Here is a 23,102-nt window from a genome sequence, read left to right as displayed (position 1 = left end):
TGGGGGCTGCTCTGTTGCAGTGCGCAGGCTTCTTATTGCAGTGGCTTCTCTTGGTGTGGAGCACGGGCTCTAAGTGCATGGGCTTCAGTAGTTGTGGCACATGGGCTTAGTTGCTCTGTGGCATGTGGATCTTCCTGGACCAGGGATCAAACCCATGTCCCCTGCATTGGCAGGTGGATTCTTAACCACTGTGCCACCAGGGAAGTGCTGAATTTTGTTTATTCTTTAAGCTGCTACATTTATGGGAATTTGTTATAGCAACAATAGGAAGCTAATACACAGGGGCACCCACATGCTTCATTGCCTGAATCAGTGACATCTGTGTAATCACCAGATCACAGATGGGAACAAAACAACCTTGACCCAAGCCTGGGCTCTGACCCCCACAGGCTATGTTGACCTTGGGCCGGTCCAGGCTTCTCATCTGTGCCCTGGGGTAGTGCTACCTTACCGGGCTGTGGGGAGCACATACTGAGCTAATGGAAGTAGAGCAAATGCGTGTAGTGCACTGGTGAGTTATTGGAGAAGTGGTGAGTTATTGGAGAAGCGGCAAGTTGGTGAGGTGACCTTCGGCCTGGGGACCTGACTACTGCATCCTGAACTCATCTCGCTGACCTTTTCCGGGAAAGGAGCAGGCCTCGTCATTGGTGGTCAGGGAGTGTTGGGAGCCCTGGGCCCTTCCTTCCTGTCCCCTGGCCTCTGATCTACCCTCTCTGCCTGAAGGTCTCCCACTGATCCTCTCCTGGGCATCACAGTGGTGCCAGGTGTATCCACAGGAGTGTTCTCTGACCCTCCTCACAGCCCTGTGGAGAATTATTGCCACACTCAGAGCCAGAGAGGCCTGGAGCACAAGGCAGGTCTGCAACCAGTCGGACCTGAGCACTCTCTTCCTGATATACAGCTTAAGAAGCAAGTCGCAAGGGGGCCAGTGTACCCAAGTAAGAACGAGCAAAGCTGGTACTGAAACCTTCTCTGGAACCCTGGCTCCTTGTCCCAGGTTATCCACTATGGGTAGTCCCCTGGTGGTCCAGTGGTTAGGACTCTGTGCTTCACTGCCAGTGCCCAGGGTTCAATCCCAGGTCCGGGAACTAAGATCCCGCAAGCCGCAAGGCACCGCCAAAAACAAAACAAGAAAATCCACTATTATATTTATCAAACAATAGAATGGTACAGAAAGACATTAAAATATTTATTTTAAAAAAATCCATTCTCACAGTCCTTGTAAAATATCAGGAAAAATAAAAAATCACCCCAATTCTTCCACCGAGAATGCCACTTGGAACTCTTAATTTTCTGCCTTCAAATTACACGATTTCCACCATTGCCTCCCCAGCTGCTCTAGATTCGGTTCCAGCGGCGGCATCGCCCCGCCCCCGGGGCTAAGAGGCGGCAGCTCAGCGGCCTGGGGAAAGTCGCCCAACCGGACGTACCCGTTCGCGCCGCTCATCACCTCCCCAGGGCCTGCGGGGACGCGCGGCTCGCGGGGCCTGGGGGCGGGGCCTGGGGCGGGGGTGGGGCCGGGGTCTGGGGCGGGAGGCACCGCCCACCAGGAAGTTGGCGGCGGCCCAGCAAGCCCAGAGGGGAGGCCGCGCGACCCTCCAAGAGTTGAGCTCGGGCGCAGCGCGACCCCACAGGCCGGGCGGGGCGCGCACGTGTGTATACGACTGCGGGGGCCCGTTAGCGGCCCGAACTACAAGTTCCAGGGTGCCCAGCGGCGCGCCTGGGTTTTCTGGCCGCGCGGCCCGCTGGCTCCAGAGCAGGTCGCCGCGGGCTGGCACGCGCCACTTGGTCCCCGAGTAAATAAGGGAGAGACTCCCCGAGCACCGTAAATAGAGTCCAAGTGGGCGGGGAGCCGCCCCGCGCCGCCCGCTCATGTCTCTGCAGAGCAGAGTGTCCTGCCGCCTGGCACAGCTGCGCGCGGCGGGGCAGCTGCTTGGCGTCCCGCGCCCTTGGCCCGGCCCCTCGGCGGGTGCCACGAGGACCCGCAGCACTGCGTGCGGTCCCTCGGCGTGCCTGGGCGCCTACGCCCCGCGTGCGCGGACCCCGGCGGGAGTTGGGGCTCTGGGGGGTGCGGCGGTGGGGGGGCAGAGAGCCGGGGTGCGCACCTGGGCCCCCCTGGCAATGGCGGCGAAGCTGGACCTGAGCACCTCCACCGACTGGAAGGAGGCAAAATGTAAGTGTTAGCAGCGGGGGGGACGGGGAACGAGGGCGGCCCTACGTGGGCCTTCTCAGGTTGGACCGCACCCCACCAGCAGCTTCATCCACCCCAGAGAACTGGGGAAGTTAAGGTCCCATGTGCCCCGGTATGAACCCCTATTAACAACCACGCCCCCCCATGCGCCCAGCTCCATAAACTACTTCACCCCGGACCAGGTCCCCAGTCAGTGAGGGCAGTGTGAGGAGGGTGGCCTAACCCCACTGAAACGGATCTCGGGGCACCCCCAGAGAGCATCCAAACCTAGCACCTTAATCTGTTGTGCAGGAGGGAAACTGAGGCCCAGTGCCAGAGCCAGTAGCCCAAGGTCACTTGGCGTTTGCTTAAGATCTGACAGTCGGCTCTGAACTCCCCAGGCTTTGCATATCTTGGTTTCTTAAGTGGTGGCATTTTAGGCATAGTGGCCGGGAGTGGGCTGAGGGGAGAGCTCTGGGGCTGGCATCCCTCCTGGTGGGATCAGATAGCCACAAGGGGTGGCCTCCCTGGGCAGGCCAGTTTCACCTCTTTCCCATGCCTGTTCCAGGGGCCTGTCTCTCTGGGCACGTGGTCTGGTGCCCTTTTGCCCTTATGGCTGCTCTTTGGACACTTGTGAGCAGTATCTGCCTCATTCCTGGGGGACACAGGGCAGAGGAGCTGGAGGGCAGGGCAGTGATGGGGCGTAGTGTCTGGAGAACGGTGACTTCCCCCCTCCCCAAACCCAGGGATCAAGCCATTTCCTCCCACTCCCGGGCATGGCATGAGTCCGAGTGGGCATGAGTCTGAGTGGGCATGAGTCCCAGGGCTAGACTCTGGCCCCAAACAGAGCAGAGAAGGCAGGCAACCTGACCTGCAGAACCCCAAATAGCCCCGGCTGCCTGTCCAGCTGCCCCTGCCCTTCAGGGCCTTCTCCCTGGGCTCTTGTGACCATTCCCCGCTGGATCCCCTTTCAAAAGGGCAGGGACGGAAGCTCATTGGCTGGTCCCTGTGGTGGAGTGGATTCAGCCAATGGGGTTGGGAAGGCAGGCCTGGGGCAGGCTGTGGTTGGGGGCGACGGGGAGGTGTCCTCTCGGGATTGGTGATAAAGTTCAGGATGACTTACCCCTGTGGTGAATTGCAGTGCCTTTGCTGCGATCTTAAAGCACCAGCAGGAAGCACTCTCTTTGCTCTGGGAGCACAAGGAGTGCTTGTCATCCCTTCAGCCCAGATCCCAGAACACCTGTCAGGGTAGGGACTGGGGGGCTAGCCCCCTGGCATGGGGACTGTCCCCACACAGAGCCCTGCTTTCCCTTCTCTGTCAGAGAACAGTAACCCAGGTGGTGGGAAAAAGAGCTGGGGAGGCCAGGGGCCCAGGCACCCATTCCTGGATCTGCCACTTTTTCTAGGACCCAGCTCTCTGCCCCTCCCATTCCTTGCTGCCGCTGAAAACTTCCAGATGTCATGAAGCTGACGGGCCAGGGATTCCCAGGCTGTTGTGGTGTCTCTCTGCTAGGAGCTGGGATTTCCATTCACTCAGTGCATTTTTATCGAGCGCCTTCTGTGTAGCCAGCACTGTTGTGCTGGGGAGACAGGCAAGGACCCTGCCCTCATGGAACTTGGATGGGGGAAGGAACAGTAGAGAATATGGTCAAGCAAATGAGGCAATGCCAGGTAGAGGTTAGTGTTGAAAAGAAGCTGCAGCAGGTGGGGCCGCCTGAGTGCCAGTGTCCAGCCAGGGGGCAGTGTGAGGAGGGTGGGCTTGCTCCAGGAACCCCAGCAATAGGTGTGAAGCTCCTCCCTGCCCCCAGCAGCCATTAGGTGGTGAGACACAGAGAGATCTCTGTTTTAGTTATCTATTGCTGCATAAAACAGATTACCCAGACAGTTACTGGCTTAGAACAGCAAACATTTATATTATCTCACAGTCTCCGAGGGTCAGGAAGCTGGGAGTAGCTTAGCTGGGTGGTCAGGCTCAGGGTTTCTCAGGAGGTTGGTGAGGACTTGGTTAGGGGTGGAGTGAGCCCTTCCCGGTTGGCTCACACTTGTGAAATGGCTGTTGGCTAAAGGCCTCATGTGGCCCACATTCAATGGGAGGGAAATTAGTTTCCATCTTTGGGAGGGAAGAGGATCAAAGAATTTGGGGCATATTTTTAAAACCACCACACTAGGGGACTGCCTTAACTGGATTCTGCCTCTGATTGGGGTCCAAGCTTTGACCTTTTATTTATTTATTTGGCCATGTTGCTCAGCTTGTGGGATCTCAGTTCCCTGACCCAGGATTGAACCTGGCCCCATGGCAGTGAAAGCGCCTAGTCCTAACCACTGGACTGCCAGGGAATTCCTGCAATCAGTGTACTTTTACCTAAGTCTCCAGCTGTGCAACCACTACTTTGAGCAATAGGTAGAACACTGGCATCGCCCTAGAAGGTTCCTTTGAGCCCCTTTCCAATCAGTACCCCTTACAGCTAATCTTTCTTCTATCTATTCATTTTGTTTCTTCTTGAACTTCACATCACCAGAGGCATACAGTGTGTCCAGTTCCTTTTACTCAATATCTGTGTGATTTGTCCACATCATTGGGTATACCGAAAGTGTGCTCTTTTTTTTATTGCTGTGTAATATTCCATGGTGTAGATGTACCACAGTTTGTGGACCCAGTCTCCCGTTGATGGGCATTTGGTTTCCAGTTTGGGACTGCTGGGAATGAAGCTTCTCAGAGTATCCTTGTACATGTCTTTGATGGACACGTGCTCACCTTTCTGTTGGGGATATACCTACATAGGCCTCTAAATGCCTGTCTGTGCCTGAGATGATCCTCTCTCAAAGACTGGCACGTAGTAACCAAACTCACAAGAGACTGATGTATAGTTCGGAGGGTTGAGATGCAGTTCACGGTGGGGAAATATAATAGCAGTGGGTCTGGAAACTCATGTGCACCTGGGCAGGGCCTCTCCTCTCCCTGTGGAAGAGCCATGTGGAAGCCAGATCGTAGCCTTAAGTTTGCTCAGCAGCATGTGTTATCAACTGGGGAGCTGGTTGAATGATTTTGGAAGCTGATCCCACTGCCCTGGGCAGGCTGGGTAAGCTTCCCTGCCAGGGGTGCACCTACCCACTGAGGACCCCCTTCCCCGGGCAGTTGCTCAGTATTTCAGTCCAAATGCAGCGCTGAGTGCCTGCTCTGGGCCCCAGGTGCAGATGCCCCAGGCTGTGGCCCAGCGAGTCCTCTGGACAGGTGGCCAGCTTCTGCTTGGGTTCTGTGCATTCCTTTTTTTTGGCTTCAAGCTGACAGCCTGCTTCTGTGGACCTATTCTCTCTCTAGGTAAGTAAATACCATCAGGCTTGATCTTCCTGGCTAGGAGACATTCAGTCTTTTTGAGAGACCTCTGCAGTATCTGATTTCATTGGCCAGGGGTTAATTTCTCTAATTTAATTCCCTCAGTTCTGGGGTGCCTCATTACCCCCACCCAGGTTGTGCCTTTTCGTCAGAAGATTGTGGAAACTGCCCTGCTGTAAGGCAGTTGGGTGCAAAGGGACTTAAGGGCACGCACTGGAGAATTTGGGGGCTTTGTCACCCCAGAAGGGGCCTGGCCTCCAGGAGAAGGGCACAGATCCTCCTTCCGACCTGCGCTAGGGCCAGAGCTGCGTGCTAAAAAGAGAACAGTACCACAGCTTTTATGCTCCCGGAGCCTCAGTTTCCTCATCTGTAAAATGGGACCAACAGCACCCGGTTTGTAGGTTGTGCTGGGATCACATTAGAAACCACTTTGTACACAGCAGCCAAAGGGTCCCCGGTGGGCCCCTTCCCTTGTCGCCCCTCAGGTCCATCTCCTCCTTCTGCCCTGTTCTGGCTATGGGGACACTGGGCTTGTGTAAACTTGTCTCCCCCATGGTCTCAAATGCTGGAGCCCTGACCCTCAGGTCCTGAGCCCTGTTTACTCTCCATGAGGGCTCACGTGTTCCAGGCTGTTTGCACGGGGCAGGGCAAATACTGATTTCAACCTCCAGGGGGATTTCATGCAGAGCAGATAATTTATCTGATTCGACTGCCAAACCAGGAAATTTTCCAGGCACATCTGGGGATTGGGGGGGGGGCTTCTCCCACCTGTCTTCTGGGGAAGCAGCCTTGGTGTGTCCTGGTGTGGGTGGAGGCAAGGGGGCCTGGGAGAGCAGAAAAGCTCCAAGGTGCCTCGTGCCGTCTCCCTGTTGCTCATGCCACAGGGTTTGATGAGCCCCTGCCCTTGGGGGGACAGTGAGCCCGGGTGATTAATGCCCTCCCTCTCGGTGTTCCCAGAGCCCTGCCGTTATCAGCCCTGCCCACCCGGTTTTCCCCAGAGGAGGAGCCTCTATCCATGCCAGCTCGCCCTCACCTTTCTGAACACCGTCTTGCAAAGCGCCATAAAGACACTTCTTAAAACACATCATCGAATCCCCGTTCGCCCACTGCACTTTATAGTTCTGGCACAGCCAGCTTCCTCCAGCTCAGCTTTCGGGCCCGGGAGCTGCTGAAAGCTTCATCTGGGGTCAGGCCTCCCCATCAAAATTTACTGCAAACATCTTTTTACAGCACCTGTCTCACTGAGCTGTGAAATACTCTCACCTTTCCAAAAAAGAAAGAAAATTAAAACGTATGTTGTACATCTTTTATAAGAACAAATAAAACTCACTTGTGCTTTAAGTCTGCACCTGTCCTTCTGGCAGAGGGAGGTAGCGCGTGTTATCAATGCGTGGGGCATATGTCCAGCTCAAGGGTCCTGCTTCCCTCCTCCCAGGGCAAGTGAGGAGGGCCTGGGGATGGCCCTGCTGGCAGATGAAGCTGAGGCTGTGAAGACAGTGCTCTGGTCCTCAGCTGGCTTCTCCTTTCCCATAAATCAGAGACCAGTGCAGCCTGTAGCTCCTCAGGGTTAGCCAGGCTGCAACCTTGTTCTGGAAATGAACGAGGACATGGCACCCCACACACTGGCCCTGAGAGATGTGCACTTGGGGACCACAGACGGGAAGGGCAGACTGTCAGGTGTCCCCAAGGTTGGCACCTAGTCAGCCGGTGGCTGAGCCGGTAGCTCTGGTGGTCTTCCTTTGCCATCTCCGGGAAATGGAGTCATGTTTTGGTCTTTGCTGGAGAGAGAGGACTGTGTGGACTGTGGGTCACTCAGGGCAGGCCCGGGGTACCAGGGAGGACAGTGCAGGACAGAGCTCTGGGCTGGGTCCCACCCCGGCTTCCTTTTGCCTGCCTGTGGCCAGGGCGGATTGCTCTGCTGCTTTTGTAAAGCAAGGTGGTGACATCTGCCAGGTGGTGTCTGCTAGGGGACCTGAGCTACCTCTGGCATCCCAGAGATGGGGTGCCTGGGGCTTGTCCCAGCCAGAGGGACTCCGCTCTTGGGAGTCCTGTGGGGTCAGTCTGGGGCCTGGCTGACCAGCCCCTCCAGTGTCACAGCAGGGGCTTTCAATCTGGCCGCAGGTCCAGCCGGCTGTGCGTACCGGCACTTGGGCATGCCGAGGCCTCGGAGGGGGTCTTTGGTCACAGTTGTGCAAGATGACAAATGTGGGGATCCAAATAACTTAAAAAGCTTCTCCACCTGCTTTGTCCCAAGTTGGAAAAATAGGTTTTGTCTTGTTTTTGTTTGTCATGTTTTCGTTTGTCTTGTTTCCATTTGCTGTCTTTGGGCCTTCTTATTTCACTCATAGGAAGGAGTGAGTGTATCTGATGTGTATATCACACTTGACAGCTTCCTCTGTGTTTTCGCAGCCACCTTCTCGTTCACAGCAAGCTTGGGTGCCAGGGAAGGCAGGCCTTGTCCCCATTCTAGAGATGAGAATACTGAGGCTGAAAGGGTGAGCGCCTTGCCCATGAACGTGATGGAGGGAGGTCATGATCCCTAACCTCGGGGGACTAAGGAGCAAGAGTAGAATCAAAACCCCAGCAGCGCTGGGCTGTGGGCCAGCACGTGCCTCAGACAAGCCAGGGAGGCTACAGAGCCCTGCTTTTGCTCTCCGGCCCAGCTGTTCTAGGTTTGTCTCCATTTCCGCACCCAAATGCTCTCTCCTGCCTCAGGGCTTTTGCGTGTGCTGTTCCCTCCTTCTGGAAGACCCTTCCTCTTAGCAAACTTGACCTCAACCTTCAGGTCTCAGCTACTTGGTTCATTGATTCATTCCACGGACGCCCAAGGACACTCACACATACCTTATGCTGTGCCAGGTACTGGGAATCCAACAAACACGACAGATCCCCATATGGCCAAGGTCAAGCAAAGCACAGATGGTAGGGGAGGGAGCTACTCTGGGAGGGGGGAGGGCAATGAGGAGGGGACTGTAAAGACCAGGCAGGAGGCACAGCAGGTGCAAAGGCCCTGAGGCAGGGAACAGCTTGACTGTTGGGGGAACTGAAAGGCTGAGGGGTTGGGAGCAGAGTGAAGTGCAGTGGGGAGGATGGCACGGGAGGAGGTTAGGAAAGAGGCAGGCTCTCCAAGCCTGGGTAAGGACTTGGAGTTTGAACTGAGCTTTACACAGAGAGACGGCTTCTGACTTTTATTCCTGAGATCTTTGGGCTGTTGTGTTAGAAATAGACCATAGGTTGGATACAGGGAGTCAGCTGGAAGTAGGGGTCTAGGGAGTGATCAGTGATGGAAGCTTGGCCCTGGTGGGGGTAAGCAGAGGCATGGTTTCTATGGTGTTGTGGGGGTAAACCCAACAGCCTGCAGATAGATGGAAGTGGGGAGGAAGAGAAAGGAAAGACCCTTGCTTTGGGGTCCCAGCAAAGTCTGGGGCCATTCACTGAGAAGGAGGAAGGATGGAGGGGTCGGGAGTTCAGTTCTGCACACAGAGAATTTGGGGATGAGAGCAGGCTATGGGTCTTGGGGAGCAGATGCTTAGAAGAGATGAGGGACTGGAGGTTCAGCCTCGGGGTCAAGAGGGTTTTCAAATGCATGGAACTGACGTGAACACCCAGGGGGAGGGTGTAGATGAAGGAAGAGGGGAGACAGCAAGGAGGCTGAGGAGGGCCAGAGACAGCCTGGGATCAGAAAGCGGGGGTCCCGAGAGGGAAGAAGGGGTTGGGGGTTCTGAGCGCACAGGAGAGGCCAGGAAGGGCCACTGAATGAGTTCAAGCAGCCAGTGCGGTGCCTCTGACCTTGGCCTTGATGGCAAGGTGGGTTGGGGGAGGAGTGTAGACAGTAGCGGAGTGGGGCAGAGAGACGAGGCCACAGCTACAGCGCGTGGAAGGGGGGGCGAGCAAAGGCTTTGTTTTAAAAGATGGGGTATGTGGGAAGGTGTTTGAGGGCAGACAGGACAGTCTGGTGGAGGGGAGCTGCAGGAGTGAGTCCTTGGGAAGGTGAGCTGGCGGCCTCGGCTGGGAGGAAGGAGCTTCGTGCCCAGTGACCTGAGGGAGGGAGAACGAGGTGTGCGCAGGTGGGGGGTGGTTCCTCGCTCGGTGGGAGGAGGAAGCTGCATCCCACGGATGGGTGGCTGGGAGGACCTGGGTGGCTGGGGGGGACGAGTGGAGGAGGCTTGGGAGAGCGAGAAGCGGGGGGGCCCATTTCCAAAGCAGCAGCTGGGGTGGCTGCCTGGGGGAGATGGAGAACTTACGGGGAGCCTCTGTTTGGTTGGTGGGAGTTTCTCTAGCGATTTGCAGCTCCTGGGGCAGACCAGAGAAATTGGGGGTACCTCTCCCAGGAAGCTGTCCTGGCCTCCCCTCTGCTCCGCCGGGCCCCAGACCTCACCTTGCCTCCCAGGCTTGTGCATGGTGGGTGCTCAATGCATATCTGTTAACTGACTGATCAGTATTGAAACCATCAGGGAGAGGCAGAGCCTGAATGGAGCCCGGCCTGATCTTTGCTCGGTGGTACCGTCTGCCGACACCTGAGAGCTTTGTTCTGTGCCCAGCAAAGCCTGTTCTGCTTCTCATTTAACGTTTCTCATTCCATACCCCCATTTTACAGAAGAAGACAAGCAAGGCTTGGAGAAGCACTTTGGTTCCTTCAAATACCAGCACCGTCCCCCTGCCACCATCCCCCTCACCCCCAACACACAGAGAAAGGAGCGTTTAAGTAGGAGCCCTTGGCCTGTTTCTCAGATCATGGGGAGGGCAGACCCTTGAGAAGTGGGCAGGGACATGGGCTGTGAGCATCCAGGGACCCTAGTGAAAGAGGGGACCGTCCACGCTGGGTACCACCCACACTGGATACCCTTGCGTCTTAGAAAGAATAAGGATGGGACTGCTGTGGGGGCAGGGGTTCTTAATCTCAGTCTGGTGGAATCGTTTTTAATCTGATTTGGGTGCCCCTGGGATGAGGTGCCCCTGCCTCCTCTCAGCATCATTTTCCCCCTGTGTTTGCCCCCTGCCCCACACCTTGATTTGACCCACCCGGGACCTTGAACATGCTGTTCCAGCTGGTGGAACACCCTTCCCTGCCCTGGCTACCTCCCACTCCTGCTCCCAGTCTCAGCTGAGCCCCCCTGGACTGGGGTTCCGGTTACCTCCTCTCCCAGCCCTCGAACATCCCTTCCATAGCACGCCTTGGAATTTGGATTGCTTGCTTGCTTGTGTAAAGCCTGGCCAGCCTCTGTCTCCCCTGCTGGACTGTACCTTCATGAGGGCCAGGACCACGTCTGCATTATCGGGGGTTGTATCTCCAGCACCACATGCAGGACCTGCGCGTGGTAGGTGTTTATGGAAGCAGGTGGGAAGTGGCTGCCAGAGAGTGTGGTTCTGTCTTGAGCTGGAGTTGAAGCAGATTCAGGGTGTAACAAGTTTTTTACAATAATTCACTGCAGGGTTGAGCTGAACTGTGAATGGGGCCTTTTCCAGGCTCCTCAGGTATCTTGAGGAGCAGAGGCTTGGATGGACTGACTTTAGCAGGGCAAAGGCACGTGTGGGGAGACCCACCTGTCCCTTGAATACCTGTCCCTCTCGGCCTTTCCCGAGAAGGCTCCAGCAGGCAGACCCTACCTCTCCCACTACCCCCTCTAAGTGCCCTCCCACCTCTGCACGTTTTCTGATGCTTTTTGAGTTCCTTGACTGTGGTCTTTGCTCTTCGTTGCCTCCGCCTCTGCTGGTGGTCGCTGGGGGCTGCTCCACCTGGGGCGTGTGTGGTGCAGGGGAGCAATGCTGGGCTGAGAGCCCGGCTGCCCAGGTGGCCTCAGGCCGGCAGGGGGAGCCCACGAGCCGCGAGCCTGGACCGCTGCTCTGCAGGGATGCTCCCCTGCCTGGTGCCGCCCAAAGGGAAGACCAGGCCCAGCAGGGGAACCAGCCTGGGTGGACCCAGAGTCTGTGAGTGGATGGGGGCGCCTGGCTTCCCACTCACTAGCTGTATGACCACGGGTGACCTCCTAACTTCCCTGAGCCCATTTCCTTATCTGTAAAATGGGGACAATTCCGACCACTCCCTTGATTCACGCTGGGGGAGACCCCAGCCGGGCATCTGACCGCGGGGAGCCCTCTGCCAATGCAGGGGGAATGTCACAAACAGGCATCAGACCCGCTTGGTTCTGTGGCTCTTTGAGGAGGACCATTGTCCTGGTTCCCTGTGTCCTGCTGCCTACAAATAACAACGATGATGATGTAACTGACTGATGAAATAACCGATGCAGTGCCCCCGACCTGCCTGGCCTTAGCATGTATGAGTAAGCTTGAAATTATTCTGCAAGGGCTGTCTTAATCCCCATTCTATACCTGAAGGTATTAGGGACCCAGAGGTGTAGATGCAACTGGAAAGTGGCAGAGTTGAATTCTGAACTCGGGTCTATAGTGCCTGAGAGACGCCCTCCACCTCCATTGGCCTCAGTTTCCCCTCCTAACAAAGAGGGTGGGGCAAGATCTTCTAGGGGAGCCTCCTCCCGTGCCCCCTCCCCGTGTGCTCTCGGGGAGGATGGCCACGCAGTGCCGCTTCGCATCCTTGGATGAGGCCCTGTGGGCGGTGGGGAGGCCCCCTGGACTGCTCCTCTCCCTGCCCGCCTGACTCTCCTGCCCACCCCACCCCGCCCCTGCAGCGTTTCTGAAGGGCCTGAGTGACAAGCAGCGGGAGGAACATTACTTCTGCCGGGACTTCGTCAGGCTGAAGAAGATCCCGACGTGGAAGGAGGCGGCGAAAGGTAGGCCCTGTGCTGGGGGGGCCCCGCCAACCAGATGGTGTGTGGCCCCTTCAGACCCATGTCTTGGGAGAATCGTACAAACAAGGCCAAGAAGAAGAGTGGCGGTATCATTTACGAGTCTTTTATGTGCGGGGGACTTTGCAGGGTCACCTCATTTAATTATTGACACAGCCTGAGGCAGGTTCGGTTTTGATCCCCATTATATCGTTGGGAAACTGAGCCTTAGACCCGCGATCCCACTGGAGCTGGGATTTGCTGCTTGGTGTAGTGGCCTGTAGCACAGCATCCTAGAGAGCACCTAGGGCCTGCAAATTGCAGGCCTGGTAACCGGGAACCCTGGCTGAGTCACTTAGCCATCCTAGGCCTCAGTTACCCAGTGTGTAAAATGGGATGGGTGGCACTGCTTCTCTACCTGTGTGTAACATTGTTGTGAAGCTTCAAGGAGATGAATGTGCTGCACACAGTAGGTGCTTAGTGTGGGCTGTCAGTACTGTGTCATCGGTCCTCCAGTGCTTCTGGAGGTGGAGGGCGGTTGATGGGGGCTTGCCTGACCGGTGGCCTCTGGTGGGTCACTCTGCAGTGGGGGCCTCCCTGTGACCCCGTGCCTGGCCACTGGTTGTTCCAGGGGTGACCGTGAAGGTGGAGGAGCCCAAGTACAAGAAGGACAAGCAGCTCAACGAGAAGATCTCCCTGTTCCGAGGTGATATCACTAAGCTGGAGGTGGACGCCATCGTCAACGCTGGTGAGTGGGGGCTTTTGGCCTGCCTGAGCCAGAGATCTGGGTGGCAGCCCTGTCACTGTGCCAGGCACGCGTGGACGCCACCTGGCTCCAGTGAGGCCTGGGTGGCCAGATGACAGTGGCCGGTTGGCGCCATGGGAGCCCAGCGTGTCAGCCGTGTGGACTCGTCTCCCCGTGAAACCCTGACCTGCTGTGTCGGGGCGTCTTGGCCGAGCTGCCTCGAAGCTCTGAGACCCATTAGCGGCTGGGAAGGGAGAGAGCTCGGCTGGAACCGCGCCGGGCTGCCCTGCCAGGAAGGCAGAGGCCAGAGCCGGTAGTCCGACCTCGGGGGCGGCAGATGCCCCGACTACTACTGTCCTTCCTCCACCTCCTGCCCGCCCAGCCCCACTTCAGACGGGGGCGTGCAAGGGAGCACGTTGGGGAGCACATCAGAAGGAGGGTGGGGCAGAGGCCCCTGCACCCATGTCAGCTTCTTGCGGCGGCTCTTGCTGGTTTGGCAGTTTCTTGTGATGTGTTGGGGAGTCTGCTGTTTCTCTCCCCTCTTGGGAGAGGGAGGAAGCTGCCTGCTCTCCTCCCAGGTGGTGGTTGTCTGGCCGAGGTCAGGAGTGGGGTGTCAAGGGGCGGTCAAGTCTACCTTGTGCCCAGGTGGTTCTCGGGACAAGGGCGAGTGGGGGCTCACTCCCCCCACTGTGGCTGCCAAGCGTCCTGGGAGGAAGGAGCCTCCTTCTTGGAGAAAGTTTCGCAGACCTGGGCAGACCCTCATGTCCTGGGCTTCGACTCCTAGGGAAACACCACTGTGCTAGCCCCCTCCCCACCTGCACAGTCTCAGGCACCCCCAGGAACATCTCAGGTCTGCTTAGACTCACCCTTGGGCTTGCAGCCATTGGCTAACCCCAGGCCAGCCAGGGCGTGGAGTGGCCAAGGGACTCTGGATGGTACCCATGCTGTTCTTGCTAAGTGACTGGGCTCGAGCGCCCAGGGGGCGAGGTGGCCACTCAGCCACTCTGGGCCTGCTTGTCTGTGGTCTGGGCTGCGTTTCCGGCAGTTGTGTTGCTCTGCGTGTCTCCCCGCTGATGGTCGCAGAACTGCATGGCCACAGGGGTGTTCCCTCCCCCCACGTTGCCTGTCTCGGCGCACAGGTGACCAGTCACAGGAAGGCAGGAGTTCTGACTTGGAGTAGGGGGTGGTGGGGTCACCTTTGGGTTTCTGCTGGTGCTTCTGATGTGTTTCTCTTGGGCCACTAGGATGGTGGGTGGCAGCAGAGTCCCCATCTGGGGAGACACGGGGCTAAGACAAGTCAAGTCATAGTGGCCTAGGAGAGAAGGGTCTTCTTGCTGCCTGGACCCCGGAAGGCTGGCCTGGGGTGGAAGGACCAAGCCTTGGAGCCCTGGCTGAAGGGACGTTGCCGCAGGCCTGCAAGGCTGCCCTGCCCGGTGCCCCTGGCCCTGTCAGTCACTGGCAAGGGTGTAGGAGGCGCCCCGCTGGTACTTTTCTTCCTGAGCTGCAAAGTGGCCAGAGGGAAAAGTAGGGCATCTTATCAGCTCCTTCCCAGCCAGGTTGATGGTTGGCAGCCAGGAGGGAGGGTGTGGGGACCAAGGCAGGGTGTTGACGCGATGCAGATGGAGTGGGGTGAGGGCTTTGAAGGCTGCTCGTGGGGCTGCAGGCATGATTAATGGCTCCTCCTAAGTGCCCTTGTGCCTGGCCAGACTCCGAGTGCAGTGGCTCTGTCAGCCCCTCGCGCTCAGGAAAGCACTTTGGTCCTGGCTCCGTGTGGTCCGCTGGGGGTGGCAGTGTTTGCCCTACCTCTCTGGGGACTCCCCTTCTCCACGTACCTGCCGGGGCTTGCATGATGGGGATGGTGGGAAACCCACCCATTGGATATTTGGGAATATTAGGAGCTGATGCCCATGAACTGTGATGCCCACACAGCCCCTGGTGTGAACGGAGTCCTTAGCACCTGCCGCTGTTGTCAGTGCTGGATTTGATGCCACCAGCGTCACTCTGGACATCAACCCCGGCCCAGGGATGCTGGGTACCTCCTACAAATGAGCAGTTTATGCCTCCCCCTGCCTGCCTCAGTTTATGCAGTACGTCTTGGTGTGTCTTTCTGGAATCTCCTTTTTTTCTAGAAAGAGTCTCATAGCAGGGAGCACCCAGAACCTGCCTGGAACTCTATAAAACAGGTGAGGCGGGTCCTGGACTCAGAGCTTCCACACAGAGCCTGTGTCCCCTGCAGACCCTCCTCCAGGTTTTCCCGGCCGGTGTTTGAGTGGCCTGAGCACTGATCAGACCTTGGGGGTCCTTGGTGATTTGGGTACCCTCCAGCATCCTCACTGGGGCCCCCCATGGCCTTGGCGCAGCTGAGGCCACTGCCCACCAGGGGGCAGCAGAGATCGTGGTTCCCGCGCCCAGCAGCGCCCGTAAATCAGCCTGTTTATTAGGGGAATAAAAGTCGCGGCAACGGAGGGCTTTTCGGGGCTGCATAAATCTGGTCTGTGCCTCGTGAAACCCATATGTGCTTAATTCATATGTAAAGTTTCAAGCAGGAAGAGAATACGTGTCCATTAAATTCTATTTGACTTGATTATAATCATTAGCCGTGAATAATTGCTCCTCCGCGGCGACCGCCGAGCCACCACAATGGGGAAAAAGAGCGAGCAATGATCTCGGGTGGGAATTTTTAAAATTTTATTTTTGAAGTCAAGGGCAGTGTTGGCCTCCCCGGGGTCGGTGGCCCATGGGGAGCCGTGTGGGTTGGACAGGGCTGGGGTCTTGAGGTCCACGGTGGAGCTTCTGGATTTTTGGGGGGTTGGGGGAGTCTCTCTTTGTCCCTGAGGCCAAATGGGGAAGGGTAGGGAAGATGCCATCGCTGCCTGGGCCTCGCTCCAGCTGCAGGGACCATGGAGGGGGGCTGGGAAGGGCCTGTGCAAGAAAGGGGTCAACAGCCCCAGAACCCCTCCATCCTGAAGATCTGTGGCTCAGGGGTGTCTCCAGCCCCGCGGGCTCTCTTTCCATCCCTAGGGAGGACCCTGGGGGTCCTTGGAGAGGGCAGGGGCTGCGTGTCCTCCCTGCCTGCCCCCTCACTCCTCTGCTTCCCGCAGAGTGACTCCACCATGGCTTCGCTCAGGACTTTGGAAAAGCAGACTCAATTTCCCAACTGTTCCCCTGGCATTTGAAGTCCAGGACTGGTTTTTACCCCCCTCTGTTGGTATTTGGTATGTGATTGGGGTGGATGTGCTATGTATGTGCCTGTGATAACGGATGTGTGTGTGATTTGTTGTGTCTATAGGGTGACGTGCGTGCATTATATGGTATGTGGGGGCAGGGCTGGGACAGAGAGTAGAAGGGTGTTTGCCTAGCTGGTGGCAGGGCATGAGGCCACAGGGGATAGGACCAAGCCCCCTCAAGCCCCCAGGTGCAGTGCAGGCCTCCCTGGTCCATCCTTGGTCTTGCCCCAGTGGCTGCCGGCCGAGGCTGCTTGCTCGGGCAGAGCCTGGAGAGTCCCAGGCTCCTGCCATCTGTGCTGGCCGCGGCTCCTGCCCACAGGGGCGCACTGCATCCATCTTAATTAAATTGGGCTGCCACGCTGACGAAATAAGCCAGGGAGCCCCTGCAGCCCCCATTCTGGAGGAGGAGATTCTCTGGGGCAGCGCCTGCCTCTCCAGCTCGGCCCCACGTCTCCCAAGCTGTGTCTGGGGAGAGCCAGGCCTGGCACCTCCTCCAGAGAAAGCTTGAGTCTGGGGCCTTCCACCCGGGGCAGGGAGTGTTGTGCATCAGCTTCTGGAGTGTTTGTGTCTTCTCTTTGCCATGGGATCTGGGGAGGGACTATGGAGGGAGGCAGCATGACCTTGACAGGGTCCCTTCCATGCCCTTGAGTTTCCCAGCTTACCAAGCCTGTGTTTGTGGGCCCCTAGTTCCTGACAGACAGCTGAGTCCCAGGCAGGAAATGTACCGACACAAAGAAAGACCCCCATTCTTGGCCAGTCCAGGGTCCCGCTGCCGGCTTTGGTCTTCAGGGCATAATGGGACAGAGCAGGGATGAATGTGATGCTTTGTGCAAAGACAGAAGGAAGCTTTCACTGCAAAGCTGTCCCAGGCCAGTGAATCAGGGCCGTGGGCACAGAGGCCAGGAGCTAGGTGGGAATCCCAGTGTTCCTGCTGGCCGTGCTGTGGCCTCCAGTCAGGCATCTCCAAGCCCCTATTTCCCCATCTGAAAAGTGGAGCATTGTCGGCCCCACCCCAGGGTGGACGTGAGGATGACATGAGCTCTGGCCCGTCCGGCACTGGACCCAGGGCCTGGCACATAGGAAGCCCCTGTAAATTAGTTTGGAAAGTCAGCGTGAGAGCAACTAAGTAGAATATAATGTGACAAAGCACTGGAAGTGAGGTCTGAACAGAGTGCCACGCGTCGCCTCAGGGACCAATTAATTCTGCAAGGCGGTGGCAGGAGGCGAGGCGGGTCAGGGGAGCCTTTGAGGGGCCCCGGCATGCGGGCTGGGCTGTGCGGAATGGGTGGGAAGCCGTGTTTCACAGCGACAAGCTGGCCTCACCGGGAGTTTTTTAAGCTGCTTATTTATTTAAAATAAGGCATGAAGTGGTGCTCTGTTTCCTTAAGTCTTGGGGCTTTGATTTGTGAAAACCTGCCAGCTGCTTCTGTCACCCGCCTCCCCGCAAGCCAGCCAAAGCCATTGCTTCCTCCCTTCTGCTGCCGGGAGGGCCCAGAGGAGCCTGGCCCCCTGGCTGTCCCTGGGCCACTGCTCGGAGTCAGTGATTTAGAGACCGCCTTGATGGACTAGCAAGCAGGGGGGCCGAGGAACGCCGACTGCCTTGTGGGAAGTGATCTGATGCTAAACTGTCGCCGTAAATCGTTTTATCTGTCACTTCAGATTTAAATGTGTTTTCTGAGGCTTGCCGGCTGGGCCTCTGCAGCCGCTTTCAGCAGCAACCTCTCCGCAGTGGGCAAGGATGGTGGGTGGGAACCTGTGAGCTGCGGAAGACTCCCTGGGACCCAGCCCCTCCCTCCACGCTGACCACTTGGCGTCCCTGCAGAGCAGGCAGGACTCTGATCCCCCATTTTCAGTGATCAGTCAAACTGAGGCTCAGAGAAGGTGATAACATGGCCCAGCTTGGCAGGTGACTGAGTCGGAATTTGAACTCATGTGTAGTCTTTCATTCATTCGTTCAGCAGATGTACATGGCAGGCCTTTTGTGCACCAGGCATTGGGGTAGGCTCTGGGCTGCAGAAGACTCAATCTCAATTCCCAAATGCAGGGTGAAACATACGAATGGAAAGGGACAACAAAGCGTATGAGGGATGGGAGTTACATCTGCAGGGGTAGGAGACAATCTGGAAGACTGCCTGGAGGAGGCAGCTATTAAGCTGAGAAGTGGGGATCTGAGTCAGAAGTTGGACAAGAAGAGAGAGGGAGAGCACTGGCAGGGAGGGGTTAGGTGGATGGGACTCCGGGGAAGCTCTGGGTGGCTTGGAATGAGCCGTGGTGGGTCCTGAGCTGAGGGTCTCCCACCAGGTCTAGGCTGTGTCCACACCCCATGCTACCTCTCCAGGCCTCCTGGTGTTATATCAGCCCCATGGTGTCAATGGGAAACTGAGGTTCAGAGTCTTGAAACAACTTATCTAAGGCTACACAGCTAAACAGTAGTAGCACAGGTAGGGAGGTTTGCCAGACTCCAGATCCTCCAGGAAATCCTCCCCCCCACCCCCCTTTTTAAAAAGTAATTAATTAATTAATTAATTTTGGCTGTGTTGGGTCTTCATTGCTGTGCACAAGCTTTTCTCTAGTTGTGGCGAGCGGGGGCTACTCTTCCTTGAGGTGCATGGCTTCTCCTATTTCAGAGCACAGGTTCTAGGCTCACGGGCTTCAGTAGATGCAGCATGTGATCTCAGTAGTTGTAGCTCACAGGCTCTAGAGCGCAGATTCAATAGTTGTGGTGCACGGGCTTAGTCGCATGTGGGATCTTCCCGGATCAGGGATCAGACCCGTGTCCCCTGTATTGGCAGGCGGATTCTTAACCACTGCGCCACCAGGGAAGTCCCTCCCACCCCTTTTTTAAGGGTAGCTTGTGGTGGGCTCCAGCTCCTGTGGCTGTTTGGTGATCCCGTGCCCAGTGCCTACCCCGAGCGCCCCCACTAAGCCCTGCTTCTGGGTGGGGGCAGCGTGTTATTGCATGTTCTCTCTGGGCCAGGGGCTGCCCCCACACTGCACACAGCACCTCATTTCTGAGGCAGGTACTAATATTCCCCCAGTTTAGGATGAGAAGACTGAGGCACGTATGGGGCCACGGTGGTGGGTAAAAGGCCGAGCCAGGAATCAAACCCTCATCTTTTGAACTTGTAGTTTGAGAGGGTTTGCTTTTTTTTTTTTTTTTTTAATTTATTATTTTTTTGGGGATACACCAAGTTCAACCATCTGTTTTTATACACATATTCCCGTATTCCGAGAGGGGTTTGCTTTTTCAGAAGCTCCCTCTGAGTCCTGTCTGGGGGTGAGGGCAGAGCGGATTGGGAGGGCAACAGGGAGGCCTGGGGTGCAGGTAGCCCTCTGCCCACATCAGAAAGCCCAGGACACTGGAGACAGTGCCAAGGCCTGATGATTTCCAGCACTGCAGGAGGAGGGAGGCTCATTTCCACAAGGTCGAGAGGCGGTTACGTAAATTCATAAATGATGGATCCCTCCTGAATTATTGAGATTCCCTGAGGGCTCGCAGGGCCTGGTCCAGTGAGCTGAGCTCTGGCCAATGGGCGGGACTCGAGGATCCTGGAAGGTCCTTCTGCCCCAAGGTCTTCTGCCAAGTTTCTCTTCACTAGTCAGATTGTTCCCGTCCTTCCATAGGGAACGTGACGGTGGGCCATGGACCTTGGACCCGATAACCCTTTGACCTGAGACTCAGTAAACGTTTGTTGAGTGAATGAGCGATCAGATGTCCTTGCGAGTTGGTCAGAGAGCAGGAGGGACTGGATGCACCAGTGATCCCCTCTGGGGCCCCTCCTCCTGCCCCAGCCGAGACCCTATGCAGCCCCTCTTGGTTGGTCATAGAAGCCAGGGCTGGAAGGGACTGATGCAACATGCAGGTGAGGACAGTGGCAGACTGCTGCTTGTGAGGGCTGCTCGTGAGGTTCCTGGCTCGGTGTGAGGCTCAGTGACCCAGTGCCTGCACCCAAGGGATTTGTAGTCTTGTGGGGAAGACAGGGGAGCATCTGAAGCCCAGAGAGGGATGGTGACCTGCTCAGGGGCCACATAGCAGGGAAGCAGCAAAGCAGGCCTTCCTAATTCCCAGCACTGCCCTTTTTCCTGGACCTTTTTCTCCCCATCACATCAGACAAATGGTAGGGTCCGCTGTCCACCACCCCCTGCTGAGGGGCCCTTTCTGTCCAGCTCATCTTGTCCTTGAGGCTGCCTGGCTTCAGCACCCACACCTGTGTGCCGGCCTGTGTCCCTGATGTGCTCTCCACCCCGAGCACTCAGCTGAGGAGGCCGGAGCTTGTGGGAATGTGTGTGTTTTGAAATTAATGGGGACCATTAAATTGGCCAAGCATGAAAAGGGCTGGATCTGCAGCCCTTGGCTTGCTCTCCCGGAATGATCCGCCAGCGCCTTGGCAAAGGGCTGTCCAGCCAGCTTCGGGCCTCCCCAGGAGGCTGTGGCTTGTCTGCTGTTTAACGCATGGGTACCCTGTGTCCGTAGGAGGTGAAGGGGGTCTGGCACAGCACGTGAAAGCCATGGATGCCCCCCTAGGAACTGGGGTCCCCTTCCCTTCCTCTCAACACGCAGCTCTGTGTGGACAGTGCTGTTTGTGGGGGTGTTGAGATGAATCTGCTCTCTCCAGACTCCTAGGGTGGGCTCACACACACACCAGAGCCTGCCTTTGGGGACTTCTGGGTGAGACCTGGACTTGGTCCCAACTTGGGGTGGCCTCTAGGACATAATATGACCTGAAAGAGAGTCAAAGGATCCAGCCCCCTCTTCCTCATCTCCCAATCTCTAGACAGCCCACCTGCTCTGGGATCTCTGTCACAGGACATTGAGGTTGGGAGTTGGAGTCCTGGGTATGAGTCCCAGCTCCACTGTGCACCCGCTGTGTGGCCTCAGGCAAGCTCCTTCACCTTTCTGAGCCTCAGTTTTCTCGTCTGTAAAGTGGGGATAAAAGTGAACTAGGACCCATGTCCTGGGTTGTCATGAATTTGAAAGGAGATAATTCACTCAGCATGATGACATCTGGGATAGAGGAAACCCAAGAAATGCCAGCTCTGCGCCCGCTGCTGTTGCTGCTTCCATGGAAGCGGTCCTGCTGTACACCAGCAGGGGATGCTGAGGGCACCGCCTTCCTGTCCTCTCTGTGGTGAGCTGAGCACTTGCTGGGCCCAGGCAGGCTGAGGAGGGCCCTTCCTGACCCTCCATCTTTTGGATTTGGGGTCTCCTGCCCATGAGCACGCAGGGCAGGTGGGCTAGCTCCCCTCCCCTCTGTGGCAGGGCTGTCAGTGTCCGCTCTGCCTTCTGTCGGGAATGGTGTGTGTGCCACACGGGAACAGCCCAGGACAGGGGATGGTCCTCTTCCCTGGGGGGCTGGGGCGGGGAGGGTGTTGACAGAAGCTCTGCTTCAGAGCTTGGCGGCCTCAGCTGAGCCTGAGCTGGCAGAGCTGAAGCCACCTGCAGCCTCCAGCTCCCTTCCTCTCCCCTCCTCGGGGTCTTCTTGCATTTCAGAAGCTTACCTTTTGGGCTTATTTATTTATCTTGTAAATTATTTGTGCTGATGCTTCCCCAGGCCCTGCTGGCAGCCGTGTTTCACGTGGCTGCAGTGACCGCATCACAGGTTCCCATTCCCTGCAATCCTTTTTTTTTTTCTCCTTTTTTGGCCGCACCAAGAGGCTCGTGGGATCTTAGTTCCCTGACCAGGGATCAAACCCTTGCCCTCCTCAGTGAAAGCGAGGAGTCCTAACCACTAGACCACCAGGGAATTCCCCCCTGTAATCTTGATTGATCATTTATGGAAAGGGTGCAGCTGTCCTGGGGGTGGGGTGGGGTCAGGCCCGGGCTGGAGGGTCCCCAAGGGTGTGGCACGAGCCGGCCTCGGAGGCTGCTCACAAAATAGATTGGGGCAAAATCCACTTCCACGAGGTGCTTCTCCGGTCCTCAGTTTCCGCATGTGCACCTCATGGGAGGTTAAAGAGGAAAAAATGAATTAGTGCATGTAATGCCTTGCGCATTGGAGGGGCTCAGTGAATGATAAATGCTGTTCTTATTAGTGAAGTATCTCACTGCACCACCCACTAGACCGGAGTCCCTGGAGGGCAGGGGCAGGGTCCACTGACTCTGAGTCTCCATCCCTGGCCAGGGCTGCTACACAGCCAGTGCTCATCTGTGGTGGGGGCCGCCCGAGAATGTCTGCACAGCAGTTCCACAGGAGGAACACAAAAGGACAGGAACTAACGCGTCATCTCGGCCGAGGAGCGCTGGATGGAAGCAGGCTGCCCGGTGGGCACAGTGGGGGGACTCCTGCTGCCTGCACACGGGGCAGGGGAGGGACCGCAGCTATTTATGTCCCCGTGGGAGTGTCAGGAGCCAGTGAGGACTTGGGGACTAGGAGCTTGGGCTGCAGCCCCCAGGGAGGACAGGTACTGGGACGTGGAGCCGGGTTTGACAGTGAGCCCGGGTGGCCCTGAGAGGGTGGAAGTGGGGCTTAGCTGGCAACACAGCCGGCCGGCATCACCGGCCTTGGTGCATTGAAACCCCATCAGCCACGCCCCCTGTCCAGCGGCCACAAGTGGTCCTTGCACAGCAGCCCCCACCCTCCGCTCCCCATCGCTGCTTCCTCCCCCTCTCCGGACGTTGTGATTGCCATAAAAATAGGAGCGAAGCTGCGTTGGTGGTGGCTGCGTAGCATGTGGGAAGAGAGAGGCCCGGCTGTCAGCCATCCCCCTGCCAGCAGGGCTCGCGTCTGTTTTATTACTGCCGCCTGGCTGTATTTCACGTAGGTTTAAACATCATCAAACGCCACATCCCTTTTGAAAAGCAAGAGCTACCTTGCTGAGGATGTTGAGGAGAAACAGGAACATTAACATCTACGAAGCAAATGGCCCAGAATTGACATTTGTG

General features: G+C 57.0%; 1 protein-coding gene across 2 annotated transcripts in view; it reads left to right on the top strand.

Moving 5' to 3' along the window:
* The first annotated feature begins 1,681 nt into the window (after positions 1 to 1,681).
* MACROD1 (mono-ADP ribosylhydrolase 1) overlaps positions 1,682 to 23,102 on the top strand; it is a 148,475-nt gene continuing 127,054 nt past the window's right edge. The window contains exons 1-3 of one of the 2 annotated variants that reach the window (XM_057726792.1): positions 1,682 to 2,173; positions 12,152 to 12,253; positions 12,879 to 12,995. In XM_057726792.1, the coding sequence (XP_057582775.1) occupies positions 1,873 to 2,173; positions 12,152 to 12,253; positions 12,879 to 12,995 (520 nt within the window). In that variant the 5' untranslated portion in view covers positions 1,682 to 1,872. The remainder of the gene's footprint in view (positions 2,174 to 12,151; positions 12,254 to 12,878; positions 12,996 to 23,102) is intronic. The other variant, XM_057726793.1, reaches the window with a different exon arrangement.

This window comes from Hippopotamus amphibius, chromosome 3 (genome assembly GCF_030028045.1).
Source record: "Hippopotamus amphibius kiboko isolate mHipAmp2 chromosome 3, mHipAmp2.hap2, whole genome shotgun sequence".
NCBI classification, from domain to species: domain Eukaryota; kingdom Metazoa; phylum Chordata; class Mammalia; order Artiodactyla; family Hippopotamidae; genus Hippopotamus; species Hippopotamus amphibius.
Note: the sequence above shows the minus strand (reverse complement) of the source record. Positions and strands in the feature narration are given on the sequence as shown.